The 21,983-nt window shown below is 41.7% G+C and overlaps 1 protein-coding gene across 1 annotated transcript in view; it reads left to right on the top strand.

The window, feature by feature from the left end:
- The window catches only part of LOC126335742 (uncharacterized), a 513,925-nt gene that overhangs the window by 233,619 nt on the left and 258,323 nt on the right, over window positions 1–21,983 (top strand). The window contains exons 4-6 of the mRNA XM_049999199.1: window positions 6,821–7,018; window positions 10,881–11,033; window positions 16,763–16,904. Of these exons, the coding sequence (XP_049855156.1) occupies window positions 6,821–7,018; window positions 10,881–11,033; window positions 16,763–16,904 (493 nt within the window). The remainder of the gene's footprint in view (window positions 1–6,820; window positions 7,019–10,880; window positions 11,034–16,762; window positions 16,905–21,983) is intronic.

The raw sequence follows: 21,983 nt of genomic DNA, 5'->3' as shown, positions 1-21,983 counted from the left end.
TTATCATTAACACTAAAAATGTTTAATTCTTCTCTAATATCTTGATTCCTTAGTCCGTCTTCTATTCTGCAACCTTTAGCTAGTCTCAGGAATTTCATTTCCTGCGCCTTAATACGACTTTCTTGCTTTTTTTGTTAAGCCCCACGTGTCACTTCCATAGAGCAGTGTGGGGACTGCAACTGTCTTGTAGAATTTTAGTATGTTTCCCAGTTTTGTTTTTAAGATTACTGTTAATTGTTCCACATATCGTGCTGAATTTACTAAGGTTAATTTCTATATCTTCGCTGCAGCCATATGACACGTCACATTCTAGATTACTGAAGTGGTTTACTTGCTCTTAAATCTTTTGATCCCCCGTATGTTCATTGTCTTAGTCTTTTCTGCTGGCATCTCGATGTCAAATTTCGCACTTATGTGTTCCAGTAAGTAAATTCCGTCCTATGGACATTATCAAAAGCTTTTTTTTTTTACAAAAAAGAAGATAAAATCGATGTGTATCTTCATTATTTTCTCTGCGTTTCCGTATTATCCTGTTGTACTATAAAACCCATTTGTTTCTCATACACTACTACTTCTGTTACGTTTTTAAGTCGTGTGTTCAAAATCTTAGCATTTATCTTGTATGGTCAGTCTAGTAAACTTATTCGGGGCTACTGCAGAGACTTCTGTCGCTTTTAAAAAAGAAGATATACCTCTAGCAATCTTCCAGTCTTTGAGGATTCTCTGGCTGCTGTCAAAGTTGCTGGCTCCTTCGTTCTGTTACTGCAGTGCTAGTCTCTGGCACTGCAATACTCTGCTACTCGCCTGCACTGTCTTGTCTTGATACTGGCTACGGTTCTAATTTTCTGCGCTTATTAACGGCCGTTTTCCTCTTGAAAGTCGTTGCACACAACTATCTTCATAAGATTTCTGGGCTGCTGTAATATTCTGTCCCCAAGTGAGTGTCTCAATGCCGTACGCTGGCCGAGATCCGTAGCTGTAATCTCCCTATCCTGAGCTCGGCCTCTACTTCTCGCCTTCTTGGCGGTTTGCACGAGTCGTAACCACATACGTGAACGGCATCTTGGCTGACCTTCAAGAGATAACTTGGTTCCAGCTGTGTCCAAGCACGTTACCTTACAGAAATATTCCTGTTCACCGTTGTGTCTCCCGGCAGCACCCACATGCGTGCCTGCCAAGAAGTTTCATCACAACTACTCCACTTATTCTCTCACACTAAATGCACAGAACTGCAAATCAACATCACTGACGTCCGTCTCTTTCAGTTAAGGCCCACAAGGAAGAAAGCAAGTAACTGTCAAAGAAAGAGCACGGCTTCAGGAAAAACCACGAGTGTGAAACACGGCTTGCTTTACTCGAACACATGTTCTGCAACAGGTTTCCGAATGGTCTTACACCCCGTACAACCTCGCGTCTACTTAGGTACGATCATTCGTAGTCTTTTCACAGATACGTGATTGGCTCGAGAAACATTTGTGTAATGGAACACAGTATGCTATACTGAACAGCAAAGTTCCACGGAGACGAAAGTGACATTTGGTGTGCCCCAAGGATGTTTAATAGGACCAGCAACGTTGTCTGTGAACATAAACTATTTATGGGATAGGATCAGCACTTGTGTACACTAAAGTGTTACTATTGGCAGATCGTAAGAAAGTTCAGGTAGAACTAGGCTAAATTTACATGCGCTGTAATAAATGGTGGCTCTCTTTCACTTTTAGATAAATTTCAGATAATGTCTGTAACAAAGGGAAATAAGCTGATAGTATCTGATTACAAGGTTAGTGGTGAATATTTTGAATTTGTCAAACCGTGGAAGTGTTTCGTGGCAAGCACTAAGAAACGAAAGAAGATCACATAAAATCAGTATTGAGGAAAGTGAATGAAAGACTTGGATTTGTTGGAAGGGTTCGGATAAAATGGAATGCATCTGGAAAGGAAATCGCACAAAAGACATGGACATGGCAGAGGCATTTGATCGAAATCAGAGAAGCACTACATGGATCGTAACGAATCGGTGTAGCCCGAACTACGCCGTACAACCGAATCAAAGGATCACTTTTTCGGAACACTTTAATTGTCTCCCATTCCCAAGTAAGGGTGATCCTTTAACTCTGTCACGCAGTGTAAAATATAACAGTAATATTTAGGGAACTTTTTAAATGTGAATCTGTGGAATAGACAACGTATTTCTGGTGAAACTCGTTTCGGTAAATTTAGAGTCCTGTATCCGAAGGAATATGTACGACCATTACACTGCCACCATTGCATAGCTCACACAGGGATCATGAGAATTAGATAAGGAAGGTCAGAGCATGTAGAGGCCCATAAATACAATTTTTTTCCTTGCTCAGTATGTGAATGGAACAGAAAACAAAATAGATAATAGTGGTACGATAAACCCTACGCCAAGTGCTGTACAGTGGCTTGGGTTAATATAGAGGATACTTTATCTCCCTCCACCTATGGTTTTTATGCAACCTGCAACGCCTTCAAAAACCATTCACGAAGTTTTCATATTCTCTTGCTACATGCAAGTTATTACTCATACAGAAAAATGAACAGAAACTTTAAGGAGGAAATTTAATGTAGTTAAATTTTGTACTTGGATTGGTTTTCGCTGAAAGCCATGAGTTTCGAACTATTCGAGATAAACCTGTTTGAAGGTCGCTTTTATACTTTTTCTTGAATAATTCGAGAACTACGGCGTCTGGCGAAAACATATCATAGTACAAAATTTAATTGTATTAAATTTCCTACAAAAAGGTCCTGTTCAATTGTTTTCTGTAGAACTAATAGTTTGCGCCTAGTGGACGAGAGAATATGAAAATCTTTAATGTGTTGTCTGAAGGTGTGCCGGGTTGCATAAAACTCACAGGTATGGTAGCTGAATCACACCGTATAATATGCAGAAGCAGAGAAAATGTCATTAAATATCGCAGTGGATGATTAATGAACCATAAGGCTCGGTAAACACTCTCAGAAGTACAGTTGAAAAGCCTCTCTTTCGTAGGTGGTAAGATGAAAGGGAACTCGACTTCGCTGGTTCAGCTGGGATAACTGTCAGTAGTGAACATGATTGATATCGTACACGTTCGGATAACTTCAGCTATTATCGCTATACTATTGCGAATCATTCATGTTATAGTCAGCCGAAAATGTTAGTAGTGATTAAATTCCAATAACCAGTGTTCGAGGAAGCTGTTTCCATTTGAACTATATGAAGTATATTGTGATATCTGCTGAAAATGCACACAGCACGGTTATCTTGCCGTTTCGGGGTAGCTAGTTCAGTGATCTCTTGCATGGTGCCATCAGAACTCTTTTCGACAGAGCTTACTGTATGAAATCCTCGTGTCACTTGCCTCGCATCGAATGAAAAAGCAACTACACGAACAGCACCACGTAATGATGCAAACGTGACATAAATGGAACCACAATAGAGTACTGGCACGACATCAGTTCATAATGACGTATTAATATTACCAGAAACTGTCACAATCTCTTTCGAGAAGTTTAGGAAGAACTGGCACGAAAGTGACGCCAGTGGATCTTTCTTATGAAGCATGTGCGGTAACAGTCTTTCTACATGGTAGAAAGCAACGAGCAGTAAAAGACAAAGACAGAAACAAAATTCACACTACAGAAATATGATTCCTGAGATCAGTGCTGTGTATCGCGAGAGTATAGAGAACGAGATAAATCTGCAGTTGTGACCACACAAACGAAGAATTTAAGAGTTTAGAAGGAGCCTATCAAAAACGTCTGTCATGCTCAAAATACAATGTAATAATTTATGTGATACATTCGATACAATTAATAATTTTATGAAAAGTGAAGTGACACAAATTTAGTAATTTCAATAAAATAATAATACGTACTTCAAATAAAACAGGGGTGTTTTTCGCACTTGTTAACAGACTTATTTACTGGTTAAAATGTATTAATATATCTGGAGCTTCCAAATTGTCTAAGCCAAAATTTTACTTGATTTTAAAACCACTTCAATAGTGAAACTACCCACGGCCGGCTTAGCATTATCGCGTTGCAAAATTTGTCGCCAGGTACCATATTACTCAAGGTTCTACTTAAATACGTATGTTTTTGGATAGGGTCCACCTTTAGCAAAACACAATTTTGTTTTTTAACCCAAACATGTTTCACAGCAGTTGCAGCATCTTGAGTGGGCTTTTATTTTATGGCTGTTAAAGATAAAGATTGTTCTTTACTGTTTGTATATATGTAACTATTAGTTTTTAAAATCTAATTACAGATACTTAAAAAACAAATAAAATTATTAATTCATACCGTTTAGCACATGGTGTGGTTTTTTGGATGTATTGTGTTTCTACAGTGACAGTTTTCTCTCACAGTTTGTCATCTGCAACCACTTACACCTTAAAATAAATAAATTGTTTAAGCCAAAATTACGATTGGAAATTGTTATTTCTACGCCTGAAATTAATTAATTCTATGTGTGTGTCTGAATTAATTAATTTCAGGCACAGAAATAACAATTTTCAAATCGTAAGTTTGGCTTAAACAATTTATCTACTTTAAGGTGTAAGTGGTTGAGGATGACACTGTGGAACAAAACAGTCACTGTAGAAACACATCAGAAAACCACACCATGTGGTAAAAAGGTATGAATTCATAATTTTATTTGTTTTTAAACAGTATAGAACATTCTTTGTCTTTAACAGATATGAAATGAAAGCCCATTGAAGATGCTGCAACTGCAGTGAAACATCTTTGTGTTAAAAAACAAAACAATGTTTTGCTAAAGGCGGACCCTATCCAAAACCATACGTATTCTTAAAGCAAATACGGAAAAAAAGAGCTTCAACTCCAAGATGATTATTCTAATGAAATGTTGATCAGCACATTTGATGTTGTTGAAGACTGTTTTAAAACACCAGTAGCACCCTGATGCCCATGCGATCGAGAGTTCAAACTTTCTGCTACCGACACATTGTCGGTAGCTTCAGATAATTTTATTTACGATATTCTCCATTCTTCATTCTATGTACCATGTAGGAAACCGTTGTGGATCACGGAACCTGGCATAAGACTTTACAAATTAAGCAGCTATACACTTTACGAAATTTCCTTTTAGTTACATTTTCAAAATGTTTGTTGACACATCGTCGCATTATTGATGTTTCACGGATGACGAGACAACTAAGAGCGTAAATTCCTCATTTGACTCCAAATATCCCTTAGTTTCATGCTCGAACTTCTCTGCCAACGGATCCTTACGCAAATACGTACCTTTCAAACGCTGATACCCTTTAAACTTCCGGAAATTTTTCATGAGAACTGCTTGGTTGTTGTAGCTCAAAAACCGGTGGGCAGTTTTGATGAATTTCCAATAACGTTGGAGCATACGCTCTAAACTTTAAGGTGAAACGTGACTCATAATATTCTAGCAATTATTTCATTACTCATAATATTTTTTATGAAGTTTGATAATGGAAAACTGTGTCTAGCTTGGTAGTTTGCATGTAACGTGAAAACAACAGAAATAGATTTTAGAAGACTGCAATATCCGAAGTGTTATGACTGCTTTTAAAGGAGTATGGCTCCGAAAGAACGGGACTCGGGTTCCACGTCACCAGATTTCGCATCCGGCCTACCAACAGTAAATAAATTGGGAAAGTGTGAGCAAGAATCGTGAATCGCGCACTGAGAGTTGTGTGCAAACTTACAAACTTAGTTCATCCGTCCTGGTAATCGAGAAATTCAAAGATTTTTGCCTATTATTGAAATCAATATTGGCAAGGTATTGCTCCAGGGGATTCAAAGACAATATCAAAATCTCTACAGAAGTTCCTCAGTATAATCCGGACACACAAAAAGAAGCTTCATTTTATGATATTCATACATGTAGATCGAGAATATTTACTAGGACACTTTATTCATTTACTGAAACATGACAAGCAGCTACATTTACGTATGCAGGCAGTAATGTTCGTTTGTTATGCTTTTGATGAATGATGAATGCACTGTATGTTCAAATGGCAAAAAGGCATGTTTGGTGTGCTATAATTACAATTTAACTAGAATTACAATTAACTAGTTTCAGATTTTTTCGCTTTACTTGTAGTGTGAAACCTCGCTTCTTGTCGAATTTCATGATTCTACATCAACAGGAAGTGCGTTATAGGTTTGATGGGTGAGTTTGCGAGTATCAAAATATGTGACATAAATCGATGAATCCTTTGATGGCATTTGCTTGGAAGCTTCAGTTCCTTACATCGCTAAGGGACCTTAGTCTTTAATACATGACATAAATTTGTACTTGACACGCCAACCTGTACCAGTGTAAAAGAGGTCTTAAAAGACGGATAGATAGACGGACGGATAAAAAACGACAAAAAAATATTTTTTCGTGTGATGTAAGTACAATTTTCAGATATTTTCTTTTGCCTTCATTGTGAACCCTTGCTTCTTATCGCATTTCATGATACTAGATCAACAAGAAGTACACTATAGGTTTTGATGTGTGAGTTTTCGTTTATCAAAATATGTGACATAAATGGCTGCGTCTTTGATTGCAATGACTCAGAAGCTTAAAATTTTTACTCTGACGAAGGACCATTTTCTTTAATATTTGACAAAATTTTGAAATTGATACGCGTAACTGTTGCAGAAAAAAATGGTCTTAACAGTCAGACAGACAAACGGACAACAAAGCGATGCGGAACCCTTATTTCCGCCGTATTTCTGTTAGTCCTGAATCACGAGACTTGTAATTTTGAACGACTAACTTTTCACTGTTTTTCCGCTGCCTTTGAGTAACTGCTGACCTCTGCCGCAGGATATGTCGCCACTCTCGAAGAGCCCTAGCGGTAAGGCCCACCGCACTCCGTGGGGTAAGGTCAAGGATATCATCATCCAGACGCGCAAAGACAGCTTGAAGCGTCGCGGCGCTGGCTCCACCGACGCACACCTCGACTCCGCGTGTGACGGCGCTATGGACGGCAGCGCTCTGCAGTCGCAAGACGCAGACAGCTCGGTAAGCACCTGCGTGCGACGCAATGTCTGTGTTCAGCAGCCGTTCTCCCAGGAGCGCATCTCTTCACTCAGGTACCTAAGTTACTTTTGGTTAAAATCACTCTGTTTATTGCGAGCGTTAATAGTGATCCGTACCTCCTTCAAGTGGTGTAAGCTTTCAGATTTTCTCGGTGTGCGTTGAATGAAACGGCTGGAGTGCTGTGACAGACGTGGCTAGCATTTTAAAGTCAGAGCTAGTTGTAACCACGCACCCTTATGGACTCAAGCCAGTAGTTATCGCTGCAGTAGTGGTGGGACTATTTGTTCATCTACCTGAAATAAGAAATACTTCACATTTAAAGCACACAGAAAAGACAAATACAAACGTGGATTATGTTACTGTCTTTTACGGTCTGCTTGTGCATCATTTTTGTTTATTTATTTTATAAATTTTTCTGTATTTGTGATTGGATTATTTTCTTTATTTACTGTAGACACTACGAACGCTGTTGAGTGTTGTTACCAAGTATCCTGACACAACCTTCAGTCCTTCTTCGCAGTGAAACACGCATTATTTCAACTGGGCCTGGCTCCTTTGGGATTGTACACACGCTCCTGTAACGTCTTCTTATTAATGGTTGGATGGACATACATCAATAGTTTTAAATGTCCTCGTAGTCAGAAACGCAACGAAATCATGTCCGGTGAACGGGGAAGCCAAGGTTCGGACCTCCTCGACTGATGTATTGCACATGAAACGTGCCTCTAAATGTCACCAGTAGCCGGAAGTCCAATGGGTTCAGGTGTGATGAGCAGGGTAGCGTCAAGCGAACCTCCTCAATCCGTCGCCCTAGCATGTTGCCCTGAGTACGGTCGCCCGACATGTGGAAAATGGGGAGCTGGCCCGTCATGCATACACTACAGTCCTTGTCTTTCCGCAAGGGTAAATTTATCCAGTAGCGCTGGTAATTTATCACTCACTGAACTATAATGGTATGACGGCCTATACAACGCTGAATAGTACACATTATCATCGCCCATATCTCAAGAGGTGTTTGATTCTGGACACACAATTACAGGAATTTTTCTTTTAGTTTTGATCAGTATTACCTACTAGCTTAGCGCCCACTGCTTCGCTCACGTCGACTGTATGGCCTACAGAGATGTTTTGCTTTTCTTTAATGAATTTCTTATGTTTTTACGAATTGCAACACCTTCTAAACTTTTAACACTAAATCATCATCATTATCTTTGGGCCTTTGTCCCACTGCAACACAGGGTCGGCACTGTTACTATCGATTTGGCAATGTTAGTGTCAGGGGATGGCTGGATGCCCTTACTGTCGCCACCCTGTACCTCCTGAGACAGAAGCAGGGTACCCTAGCTGTCTGTATCTAGTGTAAACCATGAAATAGTGCGAACGTTTTCAAATGTCAGCGAGTCGTGTAACTGAGGTGGGACATGGGGACTGTACCGGTATTCACGTAGTGGAATGTGGAAAACTGCCTAAAAACCACATCCAGGCTGGCCAGCACACTCGTCGTTAATCCGCCGGGCGGGTTCTATCCAGGGCCGGCGCGCCGAGTCCAGCAAGCTGCGCATTAGCGCTCTCGTCTAACCTGGCGGGTCAAGCTTTTCACAGTAAGTATGACAATAAAAGCAAGCCTTTTCCGAATGTACTTCTGACCAAGACAGCTATCCTGGTTGATGAAGTCCAAGTTGTTTGTAAGTCATGCTTTTGTGTCCTTTCGGTGACATTTCCATAGAAACTTTCATCCCCTAACAGATATTTTGTTATACCCAACCGAGAAGTGAAACACAAATTTTCATATATTTTGCTTTAACTTTTTTTACTGTAACGAAAGGAAATATTTCCTTGAGAATTTTCATCCCCTATTTTACTCCATTAGAGGTTGAATTTCCGAAAACAATGAAATACGTATTTTTTATTTCCAACAAAGAAGCAAAATACAGATGTTCTCAGATTTATCTTTGAAAACGCTTTCACAGAGAAGTAATCGTATACTACTATTCATCACGTATTTCACTCCTTTAGGGAGCTGAATTTCCAAAATCACTGAAACACATATTTCTTCATTTCTAACGGAGAAGCCAAACATAAGTTTTCAAATATTTAGTTTTAAAAATTCTTTCACACAGAAATATTTTCATAAAACTCTTCCTCTCCTATTAGATCACCTTGGAGACTGAATTGCCAAAAAACAATGATACTTTTTTTTCATTTGTAACCGAGAAGTCAAATACCAGGTTTCATAAATGTAGCTTTCAAAATACTTCAGTAGTACTTTAATAAAGATTTGTGTTCAAAAAAATGCTTTCGCCCTTTATTTCAGCCCCACAGGGGTTAAATTTCCAAAAATGCTGAAACACGTATTTCTTTATCTCTGGCCGAGAAACCAAATATCAGTGTCTAGCTTCAAATTTGCTTTAACAACGACATAAATGGTTCAAATGGTTCTGGGCACTATGGGACTTAACATCTGAGATCATCAGTCCCCTAGAACTTAGAACTACTTAGACCTAACTAACCGAAGCACATCACACACATCGATGCCCGAGGCAGGATTCGAACCTGCGACCGTAGCGCGGTCGCGAGGTTCCAGACTGAAGCGCCTAGAACCGCTCGGTCACTACGGCCGGCTAACAACGACATATTTTCAGAAAATTATTCATCCGCTATTTCGAAAAATCCCTTCTTAAACGACGCCTACAATGTGAGATCAACACCCTCTCCTAATTTCAAGATCCTATCCTTATCGGTTTGGGCTGGACCATGATGAGTCAGTCAGTCAGGAGATGTCCTTAAATGTAACTCATGTAAGAATATGTGGTTCAAATGGCTCTGAACTCTATGGGACTCAACTGCTGTGGTCATTAGTCCCCTAGAACTTAGAACACTTAAACCTAACTAACCTAAGGACATCACACACATCCATGCCCGAGGCAGGATTCGAACCTGCGACCGTAGCGCGGTCGCGCGGTTCCATACTCAAGCACCTAGAACCACTCTGTCACGACGGCCGGCTAACAACGACACATTTTCAGAAAATTATTCATCCCCTACTTCGAAAAATCCCTTCTTAAACGACGCCTACAATATAGGATCAACACCCTCTCCTAATTTCAAGATCCTATCCTTATCGGTTTGGGCTGGACCATGATGAGTCAGTCAGTCAGGAGATGTCCTTAAATGTAACTCATGTAAGAATATGTGGTTCAAATGGCTCTGAACTCTATGGGACTCAACTGCTGTGGTCATTAGTCCCCTAGAACTTAGAACAGTTAAACCTAACTAACCTAAGGACATCACACACATCCATGCCCCAGGCACGATTCGAACCTGCGACCGTAGCGAGGTCGCGCGGTTCCAGACTGAAGCGCCTAGAACCGCTCGGTAACTACGGCCGGCTAACAACGACATATTTTCAGAAAATTATTCATCCGCTATTTCGAAGAATCCCTCCTTAAACGACGCCTACAATATGAGATCAACACCCTCTCCTAATTTCAAGATCCTATCCTTATCGGTTTGGGCTGGACCATGAGGAGTCAGTCAGTCAGATGTCCTTAAATGTAACTCATGTAAGAATATGCGGTGTTTTTTTAAACACCTTGTACGTTACACACACAGCCGCTGGCGACCCTCTTAAGAGTGTCGAAATGGTTTTACTTTATGTTCATGTGTTTTGGTTTTTGTGCTGCTTCGGGACTCTGATGTCCAAGCTCAGAGGACTAGTCGTTAAGATTCCGTCGTAGAGTTAAACGGACAGCACCACTTGGTTTTCCGTTTGCGGACACGGTGCCGCCGAGTTGTTGCGACCAGCCGAGTGAGACGCAGCCTGCGGGCGGGCGTGCGGTTGCAGAAGGCGGGGCAGGCGCCGCGGCTGACGCTGACGCTGGCCTCCAGCGAGGAGCTGCGCTGGCCCGAGCACCAGTCGCCGCCGCCCCGGCCGCCGCCCAAGCCGTCGCCCTCGCCCGTCACCGACCCCGAGGACGACCGCCGCCACAACCAGCAGGTAGCCGCGCACGCCTGCTGGGCTGGCCATTCTTACTGCACACGATCTTCCGCAGCCACACTCTCATATTAGCGTACGCACCACACTTACAAGGGAACCCCATCGCACCCCCCTCAGATTTACTTATAAGTTGGCACAGTGGATGGGCCTTGAAAAACTGAACACAAATCAATCGAGAAAACAGGAAGAAGTTGTGTGGAACTATGAAAAAAATATAAACTGAGTAGTCCATGTGCAAGATAGGCAACATTAAGGATACTATGACCCCAGCAGCGCCGTGGTCCCGTGGTTAGCGTGAGCAACTCCGGAATGAGAGATCCTCGGTTCAAGTCTTCCCTCGAGAGAAAAAATTACTTTTATATTTTCACAAAGCTATGATCTGTCCGTTCGTTCATTGGCGTCTCTGTTCACTGTAATAAGTTCAGTGTCTGTGTTTTGCGACCGCACCGCAAAACCGTGCGATTAGTAGGCGAAAGGACGAGCCTCTCCAATGGGAACCGAAAACATTTGATCGCAAGGCCATAGGTCAACCGATTCCTCCACAGGAAGACACGTCTGATGTATTCTATACGACACTGGTGACGGCATGTGCGTCCCATGACAGGAATATCTTGTCGACCCACCTAATTTGTACACTTGGCGAATGGGTAAAAAGTTTCTTCTACCTTGCCCGATTTAGGTTTTCTTGTGGATGTGATAATCACTCCCAAAAAAGTGATGAAAACACAAGGGTTTGGCACATGAACTGCAACAAATGAATGCAACAGTTTCACAGTCGCACCTTCTCCCTGTGCTCTGTCAAAACATATGTTTTTAACGTTTTCAAATTTTTCCGAGTGTAGACTGTCAAATACTGCATATGTCCAAGCATATCTGAACATGTCCTGGAATTTTGGAGAGCAAAGTTGATTACGTGTGAGTGCCTGAACTTTGATAATTGTCTACAAATAAAAAATTAAACTTTACACTCGAGAGAAGACTTGGACCAAGGACCTCTGGTTTCGGAGCTGCTCAGACTAACCAAGGGACCACGGCGCCCCTGAGCTATTATTGTCCTTGATGTTGCCTATGTTGGGCATGGACTATTCAGTATGTATATTTTGCTTATTTTTTTCATAGTTCCACACAACTTCTTCCTGTTTTCTCGATTGATCTGTATTCAGTTTTTCAAGGCCTATCCACTGTGTCAACTTATAACTAAATCTTAGGGGGTGCGATGGGGAGGTTCCCTTGTTAGAAGACATTGCTAAGCTAAGGTATGCACGTCAGGGTTTTGCGCCCTCAGAAACCTTTTGCGAGTCAAAAAATTCCGGCACTTTGTCCATAATTTTTTTTTTACAATTACCTCCTGCTTGGTGTGCATGGTCTCCTTCGAAATACTCTCCTCCACAATTAACACACTGCTCCCAACGCCGTTTCCACTTCCGAAAGCAATCTTGGTACGCCTCTTGCTGGATAGCGCGAAGCGCTGACTGAGAATTTTATTTTATCTCATCTATTGTTGCAAATCTTCGTCCTTTCGACGGGGTTTTCAGCTTCGGAAATAAAAAAAAAGTCCGCAGCGGCCAGGTCGAGAGAGTACAGAGGATGGAGAAGCACAGTGATTTCTTTTTGTGTACATTGGTCACGCACCATCAGCGATGAACGAAATTAGAATTTTATTAATACCTGCAGCTGCTGACGGGAGTTGATATGTATCAACGGGGAGAGGTGAAAATTAGTGTCCTAACCGGGACTCGAACCAGGGATCTTCTGCTTTTTTTTAAATCTCATTTTGTTCGCTTCATCTGCTCGGGGCGGACGTTGTAAGACATCCATTGAAGTTCGTTTTTGGTCGATTAAGTCAGTTTTTTTTTTATTACAGAGGGCTGCTAACCCTCTGACCGAACACGATGAGCTACCGTGCCGGCAATCCACCGGAGCCATCGAGGAGACGAAGGATGGTGATACTGCAGGGACTATCTCGCACACGCCTCCCGCGAGACCCACGTTCTCACCATTATGTCCACACACTACATTCGTAGTGTCCCACCCCAACACACTCATTGCTCGTGGAAGACATTCTTACCAAGTCCCATAAGAGTTCCGGGAATATATGTGCATCCGCACAGAAGAAGAAGGTCATGGCCGGTATTGCCAGACCTGTATACTTATATGGATATGTCCGAAAGAAGAGACACCATTCCACATAAGTATAAACAGAGATGAATGTGGTCTTGACTCTTGAGCAGTGGGACGAACTTAGCGGCAACACGATGTATTTCAAGACGCTTTGTTAGGATTTCATGACATGATCCAACTGGAATGTTACATTTTTCTGCAATCTCTACAGTCAGTCTTCGACTGGCAGGCACAATTTCGTTGACGCCCCTGACATGAGCGTCGTCTGGAGACGTCGAGGGACGTCCTGACCGAGGTCATCTTTAACTTCCGTCCGGCAAGTTTTAAAGCGCGTGAATCATTCGTAGCACCGAGTATGGCTTAAGCACTCCTCACCGTAGGCCTCCTACATCATTTAGTGTGTCTCTGTAAATGTTTTCTCAAGTTTCACGCAAAATTTAATGCAGACTCGTTGCTCCTCTAACTCTGCCATTTCGAAATTCGCAAACTGTGCGCCACAACGTTCTACTCAATAGAGCACTGAACAATAACTAACAGACACAACAATGAAACTTTCTGTGTGTGCAGTGTTGCAACTGCGTTACGCCCCAACACACCAATGACGCGAAATTACGAATAATCCGGAAGTTTTTGAACTGACCTCGTACGAGATTCAGCTCGCCGAGTATCCGAGCAAGGGGAAAGATCTGTCAGCCGCTCCCTGCGAGTTTAGCCCTCGCGCATAGCCGGTAACCTCCATCTCTCGAGAGCTGCTCGCCGTAGCCCTCAGACAAGGAAGCCCATACCAGCGTTGGCGGGTTCAAATGGTTCAAATGGCTCTGAGCACTATGGGACCTAACATCTGAGGTCATCAGTCCCCTAGAACTTCGAACTACTTAAATCTAACCAACCTGAGGACACCACACACATCCATGCCCGAGGCAGGATTCCAACCTGCGACCGTAGCAGTCGCGCAGTTCCAGACTGAAGCGCCTAGAATCGCTCTGTCACCGTGGCCGGCCGTTGGGAGAGCCAAGAGTACCCGAAGAGTGCTGAGCGGCGATTGTACACTAACCCATCTTGTAATATATTTTGCCGTACTGGTACACACAGTAACTAAAAGTACCCACGAAACTGTGCATTTGAGCAACAGTATGTGACCGTGACATGCTCCTGAGCGAAGAAATCTCCCATTTTACTTGCTAAACGAAGAGCACGATCAAATAGCCAGTTTCGAAAGTTCTACACCTTAAAAATGCTACGCAGTAAACAACGTGTAAAAACATTGTAGACATGTTACATAGCACTAACAAACGAAATAAATAAATAGTCACTGGAGAGACTCGATTCCAAGTTACCTGAAACTGTGTACTGGCACTGGTGAGAGAGTTGAGACTACAATCGCGATTCATATGCCCTGTGAGTGAACGTGAGGGTGCTCCGAACAAAAGCTGTTTAAATAAATGATGGTTATCACTGACATACCAGTAGCTTTACATGGCACTTGGTAGACGTGCAGTTGCAGTTCTAAGAATTCTGTTGCTACGGTGATAAGTGTGGATTTTCGTATTTTAGCCAATCATTCCTATAAGTGTAAATCAGGTAGTGAAGAAGAGCACATCTGTGACAGAAATTATGAAGGGCAAGTGGTGGTATGGAGGCCTCTGCAGCTATTGAGATTTTTAATCGATCTGTGAATGAAAGGGGAGTGTATTACACTAAGTTCTTAGGATTTGGAGACTCAAAAGCATATAACAGTGTAGTAGCCGCTCAGCCTTATGGTGAGAAGAGTATCACAAAACTGGAATATGCTAGTCATGTCCAGAAGAGAATGGGCACCAGGTTGAGGAAGTTGAAACAAAGTTTGATAGACAAGAAACTTTATGATGGTAAAACCATAAGAGGCAGTCCGACAGACAAAATTTTTGATTAACTATAGCAGTATTATGGGTTGGTCATTAGAAATAATACTGAGAATTTGTTTAAAATGAAGCAGGCAGTATGTGCTACCTTTTTCCACAGGCTGTCAACTGATGCCTCCCGGAACCTGATTCGTGGTGCAATTACCACAATGCCTAGTACTCAAACAGTTATACAGCCATAAACATTCCATCCTAGCAGCAGTCGTGGATATAATAAAACCCATTTACAGAGACCTGGCAAATCCTGAGTTACTGAAGAAGTGTCTCTATGGTGAGACTCAAAATCCCAGTGAGTCGTTCAATAATGTTATATGGACTCGCTTACCAAAAAATGTTTTTGTTGGAATGAAGGCACGGAAGTGGGGGGTTGGGGGGCATGATGCTGTAATTGCTTTTAATGATGGTAACATTGGTAGCGTGAAAGTGCTACAGCATATGGGAATTAATCCTGGAGCAAACTGCATCAGAGAACTTGAACTCATGGACAAGGTCCGCATTGATAAAGCAGAGTATGCAGCACAGTTGGCCACTAAGCAGTCCACAAAGAAGAAAAGAAGAAAAAGCTTGGAAAAGATCAAAAGAATTATATACAGAATGGTGCAGGGTGATTCAGAATGACTAAAATTAAAAAAATTAAGCGTGTATTAAGTGAGTTACAGTCTTTTGAAACTTTAGGTGGCCATTCCTGAAAATTTTCATTTTTTGTTGCATTTTTCCCTAAATCTCAGAAACCACTTAGAGTAGAGTATTCAAATTTTCAGGGAGTAATAAATACATATCCTGCGTCTACTGAACTAAAATAGGAACAATGTTATGTAAAATTAAAATTATTTAGGATAACGTACAAAAAGTATACAAAATTTTAACCGTGTAATTAAATAACTGTGTTTCCGAAAGCAGTGGTTGAAATGCAGTTATTGTAGTTCAGTAGACTCAGAACATGCAGTTTAATGTCCTGTAAAAGTTTAATCTCAATTACCACAGTCATTCCTGAAATACAGGGAAGGCAAGTCACTAAATTTAACATTGTCGGAACAGAGCGTTCCAATTCCCCTTAATTTAATATTTTGATTCTATTTGTCTTGAAAATGAGTGAGTCAAATTTTTCCATCTTTGTTCGATTTCTATGTTTATCAGATGAAACAATAGGAATAAAAAAATGAAAGTTGGTTATTTCAGAAACCAGTTGTTTTGAGCGGTCTTAGCAATCAGATTAACTGGGGTGGAAAAAGAAATCGATGTAACCACTGCTATGGCGCAGACTTAGCGACCAAAGTTATACAAATATTGCCCCAATACTTGCATCAGAATAACAAGGCTATTCGCCGCTAGTTGTTTGTCTTACACATACAATATGGCCAATTAACGAGAGCATTAAAGCGGTCGTAATCTTGATTGGTGCCACTCTCCGACTTTTCGATTGTCCACGATTTTGTTATTCAGGTGCAGGGGTCCAGTTCCGACCAAGGTTTCCGGGGGCTTTCCCTTGGTTAAGGCAAATCCCCTCCCATATATTCTTAACTGGGACACCCCTAGCCCCAGTCCCAGGAACACTCGACATACACGGTTCGAGATCTTTTTAAATAAACGCTTCAATTACAAAAATGTGAAATGGGCTAACGAGGCGACAGCAGTAGACGGCGTCAGTACATTTTTTAAGCCTGCAGCTGCGCTCCGTCTGACGTGGTGCCCTTGCCGTGTGCTCAGGGATCCCCGCCGCCTTGCCGCAGGCACTCTTCCAAGTGGACCAAGGTGAAGAAGGCGTTCCTCACAGCCCGCCAGGAAGATGCGGGCTCGCCTCCCTACAGCCCCCGAGACCACGCCGCCTTCGAGTACGCCGCACAGACAGGTAACTCACACTTTTTCTGCTGTTTGCTCTTGTTAACATTCAGCAATAGCTTTGTAGGGTCAACTGAACCTACCGATACAGGACATCAGCTTTAGCCCGCGCTATAGTGATGCTGTATCGGGACCCAATGGGAATGCGGGTCCCCGCAACGTATTAGTGACGTCACAATAGTCGCCTTGTCCGCCATATTTCGTGAACGCTCGGCTCCGTGCAGGGCCCACAACAAATCAATATGTCAATGAAACGTTACCCACCCAAGCTCTTAAATTTGTCGTATCCTATCGTGAGGCTCATGCATTTAAACGAGCAGTTAGATCGCAGAAAGGGAATAGTACACTGACAATATCTGCTTCCTTTTATACTTCTTTTGGAATGTGCAAGCAGGTCGTGATGACAAATTGATCAGTAGCGCAGCCCAGTGGCGGATACATAAAGACATCGAGCAGGGGGCGCTTTAAGAAAGTTTTATTTAAACTGATTATACACGTGTACAAGACGATGCCATCTTGCGATATAAAAAAGTTACAGTTGTGGTTCTCTTCCTTAAATGATGAATTTTATGCGCCTATTCTTCCCGACAATCTTCCTGGCAAATTGGTTAATTACAGCGTCAAAAGGACCATCAATGTCAGGGTGAGTGTTCAACAGAGCTAAGCCACCAAGTCGATTCTCCTTCATTGTCGACCTCAGCCACGTCTTTGTATGCCGCATTGTTGAAAAACTTCATTCTACTGTAGAAATGGATTCAGGTAGACAAGCAAATATTTTGTACAGCGTGTGCAAAGTAGGGTAGTCAGACCTAGGACAAACAGACAACGCTTGCACTTGCTACAACTAGGACTTTTTTACTTATTCATTCTTCAGTCTTAATATTCCTGCTTCTGAATGTAAACTAGCTTCCTATACGGTGAAGAGTCCGTATTTATAACGTTTCGTGTCGCTTCGTATCCATACGATACAAAGGAAATAATTAGCATAAAACTGATTTTCAACAAATACGATGTTCTTTTATACACCAGCATCCCTATGACGTCTGGGAGAGCCGACCGCTGTGGCCGAGCGGTTCTAGGCGCTCCTGTCCGGAACCGCGCTGCTGCTACGGTCGCAGGTTCGAATCCTGCCTCGGGCATGGATGTATGTGATGTCCTCAGGTTAGTTAGCTTTAAGTGGTTCTAAGTCTAGGGTCTATACAGGGGTGATGTTCTTTAGGATAACATTATGGAAATGGAAGAGGAGGTAGATGAAGATGAAATGGGAGAAATGATACTGCGTGAAGAGTTTGACAGAGTACTGAAAGACATGAGTCGAAACAAGGCCCAGGGAGTAGGCAACATTACATTAGAACTACTGACAGCCTTGGGAGAGCCAGTCCTTACAAAACTCTACCATCTGGTGAGCAAAATGTACGAGACAGGCGAAATACCCTCGGACTTCAAGAATAATATAATAATTACAATCCCAAAGAAACCAGGCATTGACAGATGTGATAATTACCGAACTATCAGTTTAATAATCCACGGCTGCTAAATACAAACACGAATTCTTTACAGACGAATGGAAAAATTGGTAGAAGCCGACCTCGGGGAAGATCAGTTTGGATGCCGTACAAATGTTGGAACAGGTGAGGCAATACTGACCCAACGACTTATCTTAGAAGAAAGATTAAGAAAAGGCAATCCTACGTTTCTAGCATTTGCAGACTTAGAGAAAGCTTTTGACAGTGTTGACTGGAATACTCTTTTTCAAATTCCGAAGGTGGCAGGGGTAAATTACAGGGTGCGAAAGACTATTTACAATTTGTACAGAGAGCAGATGGCAGTTATAAGAGTCGAGGGACATGCAAGGGAAGCAGTGGTTGGGAAAGGAGTGAGACCGGGGAGTAGCCTCTCCCCGATGCTATTCAAATGTTTCAAATGACTCTGAGCACTATGAGACTCAATTTCTGAAGTCATCAGTCCCATAGAACTTAGAACTACTTAAACCTAACTAACCTAAGGACATCACACACATCCATGCCCGGGACAGGATTCGAACCTGCGACCGCAGCGGTCGCGCGGTTCCAAACTGTAGCGCCTAGAACCGCTCGTGCTATTCAATCTGTATATTGAACAAGCAGTAAAGGAAACAAAAGAAAAGTTCGGAGTAGGTATTAAAATCCATGGAGAAGAAATAAAAACTTTGAGGTTCGCCGATGATATTGTAATTCTGTCAGAGACAGCAAAGGTCTTGGAAGAGGAGTTGAACGGAATGGACAGTGTCTTGAAAGGAGGGTATAATATGAACATCTACAAAGGCAAAACAAGGATAATGGAGTGTAGTCAAATTAAGTCGGTTAGTGCTGAGGGAATTAGATTAGGAAATGAGACACTTAAAATAGTAAAGGAGTTTTGCTATTTGGTGAGCAAAATAACTTATGATGGTCGAAGTAGAGAAGATATCAAATGTAGACTGGCAATGGCAAGGAAAGCATTTCAGAGGAAGAGAAATTTGTTAACATCGAGTATAGATTTAAAAGTCAGGAAGCCGTCTCTGAAAGTATTTGTATGGGGTGTAGCCATGTATGGAAGTGAAACATGGACGATAACTAGTTTGGACAAGAAGAGAATAGAAGCTTTTGAAATGTCGTGCTACAGAAGAATGCTGAAGATTAGTTTGGTAGATCACATAACAATGAGGAGGTATTGAATAGCATTGGGGAGAAGAGGAGTTTGTGGGACAACTTGACAAGAAGAAGGGAGCGGTTGGTAGGACATGTTCTGAGGCATCAAGGGATCACCAATTTAGTACTGGAGGGCAGCTTGGAGGGTAAAATCGTAGAGGGAGACCAAGAGATGAATACACTAAGCAGATTCAGAAGGATGTAGGCTGCAGTAGGTACTGGGAGATGGAGAAGCTTGCACAGGATAGAGTAGCATGGAGAGCTGCATCAAACCATTCTCAGGACTGAAGACCACAACAACAAGTCTAGGGGACTGATGACCTCAGATGTTAAGTCCCATATTGCTTAGAGCCATTTTTGAACGTCTGGGAGACAGGGAGACCAATCATTACGAAACTGGCTGCTCACCGTGCCATCCTCACCAAACGTTGTCAGAAGGAGATTCAAAGTTATATTATAAAAAGAGCACGATTGCAACACAGGAAAAAGTAAACTATGAACACGCGAATTCGATTGCGAGAGTGTGTTCAAAATCTAACTGCGAGAATTAAGTAGAAAGTCCTTATCTGTTGAAACTTTCGTAGTAGCAAGAATACTGTCTCAATTTAACACTGAATGATCATAAAACTTTTGAACTGATAAACTGGCCGCGGAAAAAGTCAATGTTCTCTTTTTTTATTATTTAATTTTGGCTCACCTGTTGCCAGCGAGCCGTATTTGCGGAGCTACAACGAACTACTGAGATGCCCCTGGCGCAATGCACTCTCTTAACACACACAAAAAAAGGCAAAGTATATTTGGTTCCTAACAAATTTCATTAAGTAAAAATGATAACTCATATTTTGGCTTGGATTCTGGATGTGGACATTGACTTGGAATAAATTATAACTTCAAATGTAATGGGTCTTCTGATTAAGTTCTATATTGAAACGTTCTCTCTTTCTTTGTTTCACGAGCATTAACACAAAAAATATAGTTTTTGATTGGAAAAACGTAAGTAGTCTTAATAATCAAATGAGATCTTTCCAAAAATGCAACTCGTCAAAATGATATCAAACATGAAACATTTGTTACTACCCCTTAATTCAAATTGAAAATTATGCATTGCTGTTTATCTTTGCCTATACTCAAGTCTCTGGACGTCTGAACCAAGAATGCGTAACTACAAGCTGCTGCAATAATGTGCAAAATCTGAAGTCAATTACCTTAAATTAAATCCTCTTCTGTTACTCATCAAAATAATCGTAATAAAACATTCTTCTCAAAATGCCACAGTCTCTTTCCTCATCTCAAATAATTAATCAGTAAAACAACATGTTCCACTTCGTTAGAATATAACTGCAACCTTTGCCGTTCTGCTATTAATGACTCACCACTGCCGACTACTGTCTCTCCTCATCGCACGATTAACGGTGTCAGTGTGCGTCATCTTCCGCGCATCTTGCAAAGCAGAGGTGGTCCAAGCAAGGCTCCTGGCGCAAGAGCATCTCTGGTGAGACTGAACGTTTATAATTTCAAACAGTGCAAAGGCACTTACGCCTTCATAACATCCAAATACTGAAGAAATGGCCATGAAATTATCTACAGCCTCCTATCAAGGTCTTTCATGCATGTAGCAATATGGCGTGGAGTGCCATCCTGCATAAAAGTCATACCTTACAGCAGTTTTTTTCACCGAGCCTAGGGATCATCTCACTACAGCTCATGATATACGCGATATAACATACTGTTCTGTAACGCAGCCTGATGTCTCTGTTAGTTTGACAGGTAGCAGTTTGGCTGTGCGTTGGCGAAGCGGTTATTTTTATTTTTATTTAATCGTACGGTGATTTTATACAATATAAGGTTGATATAAGGCAAATGATTTTATACAATACACATATGATATTAGACAAGATTAAACCTTAAAGTCCGTGTTTTTCGACCAGTTAATAAAGCTGAGTGTGAGAGTAAACAAGACATCGGAAAATCCAGGGTATGAATGAAGTGGACAGCGTTGGACTAAATGTTCAATTGTGTGCTCTTCTTGATTACATTCACACATTGGTGAACTGATTAAACCCTATTTGTACCTGAAGTACCTACAACAACCATGTCCAGTCCTTAACTTGTTGAGGCGACACCAAAGGTTCCTCGATAGGTCAAAACCTTTTGACTTCTTTGTGGGATCAAGGTGATGGGCTCTTGTTCCACATGCTTTTGTTGACCATTCATGCTTCCAGCTTTCATCCGCGATGAGTTGTCCTGCAGTAACACTTGCTGGTCTTCTTGATCGCAATCGTTGCTGTCCCGGATGACAGAATTCCTGGTGCATTGGTAGAGAGGATGATGCAGAGATTTTCTTGGCCTCCCTCAGTAGAGCTTGTTTCTGCCTTAAGTGAGGTGGAAGAATGTGCCTCAGTACAGGTAACCAGTGTCAT

Source organism: Schistocerca gregaria, chromosome 2, assembly GCF_023897955.1.
Source record: "Schistocerca gregaria isolate iqSchGreg1 chromosome 2, iqSchGreg1.2, whole genome shotgun sequence".
Taxonomy (NCBI): domain Eukaryota; kingdom Metazoa; phylum Arthropoda; class Insecta; order Orthoptera; family Acrididae; genus Schistocerca; species Schistocerca gregaria.
The sequence above is the reverse complement of the archived record's forward strand: the minus strand, read 5'-3'. Positions and strand labels throughout refer to the sequence as shown.